At 37.5% G+C, this 6,300-nt stretch overlaps 1 protein-coding gene across 1 annotated transcript; it reads right to left on the reverse strand.

The window, feature by feature from the left end:
* LOC8079718 lies at positions 4,301 to 5,231 on the reverse strand. Its single transcript, XM_002450365.2, has one exon. The coding sequence runs from the start codon at positions 5,039 to 5,041 to the stop codon at positions 4,676 to 4,678; it is 366 nt and encodes a 121-aa protein (XP_002450410.1). The 5' UTR covers positions 5,042 to 5,231; the 3' UTR covers positions 4,301 to 4,675.

Genomic DNA, 6,300 nt, shown 5'->3' on the forward strand with positions numbered 1-6,300 from the left:
TAATATTAGACATAGAGATAGAATTATCCACCAATAGCATTACAAAATATATATAATGTAAAGTAACCTCTAAGCTTGCATCTAACTATACATGTATACCTTACAAAAGATAATAATATAAAGTAACAATTAATTTGTGTATAAATTATATCCACTCTAGCCTTATAAAAAATCTAAATATATGTCAATTTGACATATATTATACTAATAAGAGTAAAGTCCATCATCAGTCCCTAAACTTGTTCGGGTGTGTCATCCTAGTCCCCAAACTCGCAAAATGACATTTAAGTACCTAAACTTGTTCGGTTGTGTCATCCTGGTCCTAAATTTGAAAGTCTCCCATATAGGTTCTTAAACTTGTTCAATTGTGTCATCTTAGTCCCTAAACTTATTTTTAAGTCTCATCTGCATCAAAACATGGTCAATCTAAAAACTCTATATCAAAAAATAACTCATAACTTTTTCATATGAACTCAAATGCAGATAAACTTTATATCATAATTGTAGCCAGCAACGTGATTTACAACTTTGTAGTTAAATTTTTTTTAATTCAAACCTTTTAGGGTTCCAAAATATTTTTTGTAAGTTTATAGATTTTGAAATTTAAAATTTAAAATTAAATTTTATGACACCAAACGACTTCAAATAAAAACAATTTCAACTACAAAGTTGTAGATCGCGTTGAGGGCTACAACCTTGATATAAAACTTGTCTTTATTCGAGTTCATATCAAAAGTTATGAATTATTTTTGATATAGAGTTTTTAGATCACTTTGTTTTGACCCATATTAGATTCAAAATCGAGTTTAGGGACTGGGATGACATAACTTAACAAATTTGAGGACTTAAACGGGTGATTTCTAAGTTTAGGGACTGGGATGACACAGCTAAACAAATTTAGGGACCGAGATGACACAGACGAAAAAGTTTGAGGACCTAAATGGTCGATTTGCAAGTTTAGAGAGTGAGATGATATGACAGCACAAGTTTAGAAACCAGTGGTGGACTTTACTCTACTAATAATAATAATATAGAGGACTAGAAACATACATCATACGTTGGTGCAGAAATTGTTGATTGTTTGGAATGAAATTAGACTATACTACCTCCATTATCTTTTATAAGCATGGCTATACATGACACGGTCTCTCAAAATATACTTTGATCATTTATTTATTTATTTTATATTATTTATATTTATAAATTTATGATAATCAGATAGTACATTTAGTTATCAATCTAGCCATATCAAAATTATAATATAATAATTAAAGTTGTTAGTTAAATTATTGGTCAAAGATTTTAATGTTTGGCTCTTGGTATGTGTGTGTGCCTTGTAAAAGATAATAGAGGGAGTATATAATTACTTGTGTAAAGGAATAAAGTATTATAAATTATTGTTAGTGGATTGTGTGGTATGTTGACGTGGATAACAAAATGATTGGGTCTCATTTTTTAAGGAAAATGATCATATGTCTTGATGAGGTGGATATCACAATTACATGTAGACTTTAATTGTATATGACAGTGCATTGCTGAGGTAAACAACTACGTGGGGTTTAGGATTATAAGAGACATAGATTACGGATAATAATTGAACAACCATTCAATAAAATATGATATTTCTAAATTACCTATTTTTACCTTTGTTATCAATATATAAAATTTCATATAGGCCAGTAACACAATCTTATATGAAATTTTCTTTCATAATTATGACTCTTCCCATTTGATATAGTTATCACATATCTGTATTTAAACTATATTCCATTACTTGAGTATTTACTTGTATATGTACAATCCATTACTTTGCATAAGGCTGGATAACGAGCCGAGCTAGCTCGGTTCGACTCAACTCGTTCGGGCTCGTTAGAATACCGAGCTAGCTCAGCTCGACTTATTATCTTAACGAGTCAGAAAGCCGGCTGGACTCGTTTGGCTCGTTAAGCTCGCGAGCAAGTAATAAAAATTACATAAAATATAATATTTATATTTATATAAAGCTTAAAATTAAGCTAATATATTAACTATTTATAAAGCGTAAGACATGAAGTAATAGAAACTAATATAAGTTATGATGATTTTTTTTGAAATTATAGCTCATTTGGCTCGCGAGTTGGCTCGAGTTGACTCGTTATAGATAACGAGCTTAAATCTTGGCTCGGCTCATTACGATAACGAACCGAGTCAAGCTAAGCCGAGTCAGCCACAAGCCAAACGAGCTAACGAGCTTTGAGTTTTTTTTGTCTAGGCTTACTTGTGCATTTACTCCTACTAGCAATCCATATATATATAATAACTTGCAGTCCGTATATATAAAACAATAACATATTTATTTTTACTTGTACATGATTGTAGGTAGCAAAATAGGTTTATTTTTCCAGCAAGGGTGTAAGGGTATAAGGAGCTTGTTGCGCACCCTTGTTATCCTCTTCTTTTTTTTGTTCTTCTTGTTTCTTTTGTTTCTCTGGTTTTACTTTTTTCGTTTACTGCTACTCTTTGGTAATTTTAATATAATAAATCACTGTAGGGGTGTAAATCTCTCCAGTTCCTTTCAAAAAAAAAAGGTTTATTTTTTATCTGTATATGATCGTAGGTAGCGGCAATTTACTTGTATAAGATTGTAGGTAGCAAAATTGATTTTTATTTGTATATTATCGTAGGTTAGCAGCAAAAATGCTACACACACCGACACACGTTGTAGTGTGTTAACTGCTCCGAACCTAAAGATTTTTCATGAATATTTTTGCAGTTGCTCTCCGTGTTTACCACACGGTGAATCAATGATCACGGTAGTCGTTAATCATCCGGTCTGGTTTCGTTTTAGCGGACAAGTTAGGCCTTGTTTAGAGGTTTTGATATTGTATTATTTTTGTTTTTATTTGGTAATTTTTGTTTAATTATAGACTAACTAGAATTAAAAGATTCATCTCGCAATTTATAAATAAACTATATAATTAGTTTTTATTTTCGTCTATATTTAATGCTCTATACATATGCCGTAAGATTCGAGAAATTTTGAAAAACTTTTAGTTTTTGGGTGAACTAAAAAAACAAGGCCGTAGCTAGGTACTAACCAAACTCCGCTTAATTCATCGCCCACTCCGTTGTGCCCTTGCGTTGCGCCGGATCAAAGGCCTAGTACCGAACCATGGGCTGTTCGAGCAGTTTTCTTGGACTGAAATTTCGAGGGGCCCATCAGATTCAACTAAGCCCATGACATGAGCGGAATTGTTCTGGATTCTCTGTTTCTACTGCTTTTTTTTCAGACAAAAACAGCAGGAATTTTCTAAACAGTGCTCACTCGTGTTGACAGTCTCTAAAAAATAACTTTGTTCATTACTTTTTACTATTAAATAATTATAAAATTTAGTCAATATATAATTTTACGGAACTATATTTCAAGATGAATTTACTTACATCACTTTTTTATTTTCAAACTCAACCCAAAATAATATATCTGTAGTCAAAATTTAAAATGCCAGACCTAAACACAACCTCAAAATGACATCATTTAGGAAATCATAGGAATTACTCCCTCTGTTTTAATTAAATTATAAGTAGCTTTGACTTTTTTATACATAAAATTTGCTATGTACCTAGACATATGTTATATTTCGATGTATAGCAAAATGAGAATACCAAAAAACAAAAGTTTTTCCAAAATGAAAATATCAGGGATTGCGTGGAATTTTGATTTTTAAGGTCTTGTTTACTTCCACCCAAAATCCAAAAATTTTCAAGATTCCCCGTCACATAAGAATCTTTAGACGCATACATGGAGTATTAAATATAGACGAAAATAAAAACTAATTGCACAGTTTAGTCGAAATTTACGAGACGAATCTTTTGAGACTAGTTAGTCTATAGTTGGACAATAATTATTCCAAACAAACAAAAGTGCTACAATATTACAAAATATTTCCGTTCAAGAACTAAACACGGCCTTAGGGAATTTATAATCTCCCTTCAGTTCCCTTCATACTCATTCAAGGGCTACCTCAGCGCTTGTAGAAACATACTCTCAGATGCGGTTGGTTACAAAACTGCCGCAGGGTTTCGATTAATGCAGACAGATTTTACAAGGAATTGCGTTTGCAACCAAAATTGTGACAGTTTGACACACACACACACACACACCAGGGAGTCTTGGAAAACAGGGTCGTCTGATTTGCAAAGCTACTAATGAAGGAAGTGGGCTTCCACTTTCAGAGGCGAGATAGGAGGACATGAGGCCGGGTGATGAATGAAGGGAAAATGTGGTAATAAGAAGTATGTGCTTGAGTGACGCGTGAGCAAGAAAACAGAGGAAGATGAGCAGAAATCACATTTCAGTCAGTCAGTTAACAGCTGAATCCATTCACCGAGTTTTAGCTGCCTGGCTCACAGTCACACCTGACAAGAATTCAGGAACATGATCTCGTGCGTCTCCTGTCAGTGCATCTCTCTGACTCTGATTCTCACTTTCTCATACACAAAACGCAAATCCTCCCGAAATCTACATACAGAAATGCAAAAAGATGAAGAAACAAATCATCCTTCCCAAGAGACGAACAGAGTGACGCAAGAACACCAAGAATCCTCTAAATCAATCAGATCAGCCGCCCGTAGCCGTAGTCACCACCACCGAGCTCTGCTTCCTGCGCCGCCCCAATCAGCAGAGCAGCTCCCCACGCTACTGCTGCTGCGGGTGGCTTCGCTGCGAGCTCGGCGTCGGGTCGGGGGCGGGGGCTTCCCCGGCCCCTGCGTCGGCGCCCACGAGCTCCATCTGGTCCTCGAGGTACTTGTGCAGCAGCGCGGCGCGGTGGGCCTGGTCCCCGTGCGGCGACCGCTCACCGGGACAACAGCAGCTCCTGCTCTTGCCCGCCGCCGTCGTCATGAGCATCAGCCGCCGGCGGCGTCGGCGGAAGCGGGCGACGGCCACGGCGACGAAGAGCAGCGGGAGGCAGAGGAGCAGCAGCGGCAGCGCGACGGGCAGCAGGCACAGCGCCAGGCACGACGACCGCCACGCCGGCGCCGCGCGGCGGGAGGCGGCCCCCATGCATCTAGCACTAGCAGGCGACTAGCACGACGACGACGGCTGCTGGTGGTGGTGGTGGTGGTGGGGAGCCGGCGCCGGCGGGGCTGCTGCCATGGACAGGAGAGGTTCGGAGTCGAGCGGAAGTGGTAGTTGCCGTCCGGACAAGCTCCCTTATTAAAGAGAACTCATTTCTTTAAGAAAAAAAATAAAGTTTTGGATTTTTTTTACTTTGATTGATGATGGAAAGCGTCTGCATCTCTAGCCTCTTGTTTTATGAATCTCCCCCTGATATTTTGCTCAATTACTGTACAGGTCGCTTTCTACTGTTTTTTTTTTCAGACTTGGGATGAGATACTATCATTTTGTTGGACCTAGTGGATCCATTTTCTTTTTTTTTTAAAAAAAAAGAAACATAAACTTCATTAGAATAGAGAGACGGTGAGATGTATGGTTATGAGAATTAACACGGATTGTCAAAAAAAAACATCTCGTTTAATAGAAAAGTTATAACTGAAAATACTGTTCGAGAGAAAATCACTTCTAAATAGTTGTTGGATTCGACAAATAATCTTAAGTGAAATAAGATAAAACTGGCTGACTGTACATGTCGTCTTATCTTTTCAGCCTTAATTTTTCAGGCCAGCGAATTTGGGAAGGCTGATCTCGTGTTCCACATTACGCTGGCCGTGATCGGGCTTCAATTTAACGTGCAGAGATCAGTGGGCTCATTTGCGTCGCACGGTTTGTGAAAAAATAGGATTGCGTTACGAGCATGCAGGGATAAACACGTTTGTACGTGTTTATCCCTGCATGCTCGCAACGCAATCCCCGGATTTGTTCCTTCCGGGATTTGTTTATTCGGCAGCCAATAATTCATCATTCCACGCCACGTAGGTAGCACTACGTTGCACTGATTGACGGCGACGGGTGGGATTAAAATATTCACCACTAATAACATGGAAGAGCAGTTACGTATGACTTAATAATTACTTGATCCAGAGAGGATTTTTCCTTTTTTTTAAAGCACAGAGAGGATTTTTCTAGAAGACACATCATGGATCGTGCTTCTGTTCTGGATTTCACTTTGTTGTTTATTTTCTGTCTTTTTAACCGTCGTACCCATCATCTTTTAACCGCCAGGATGAAATGTAATGTAATGGCGCTACCACGAGAGAGAGAATATATTAGTACAAAATCTGACGACGCGTCTCAAGACCTAACATGTTACTGTACGTACAATTAACCAGAATACCGGATTACCATATACAGTATATCTCAAT

The sequence above is a fragment of the Sorghum bicolor genome, chromosome 5 (assembly GCF_000003195.3).
Source record: "Sorghum bicolor cultivar BTx623 chromosome 5, Sorghum_bicolor_NCBIv3, whole genome shotgun sequence".
In the NCBI taxonomy this organism is placed as follows: domain Eukaryota; kingdom Viridiplantae; phylum Streptophyta; class Magnoliopsida; order Poales; family Poaceae; genus Sorghum; species Sorghum bicolor.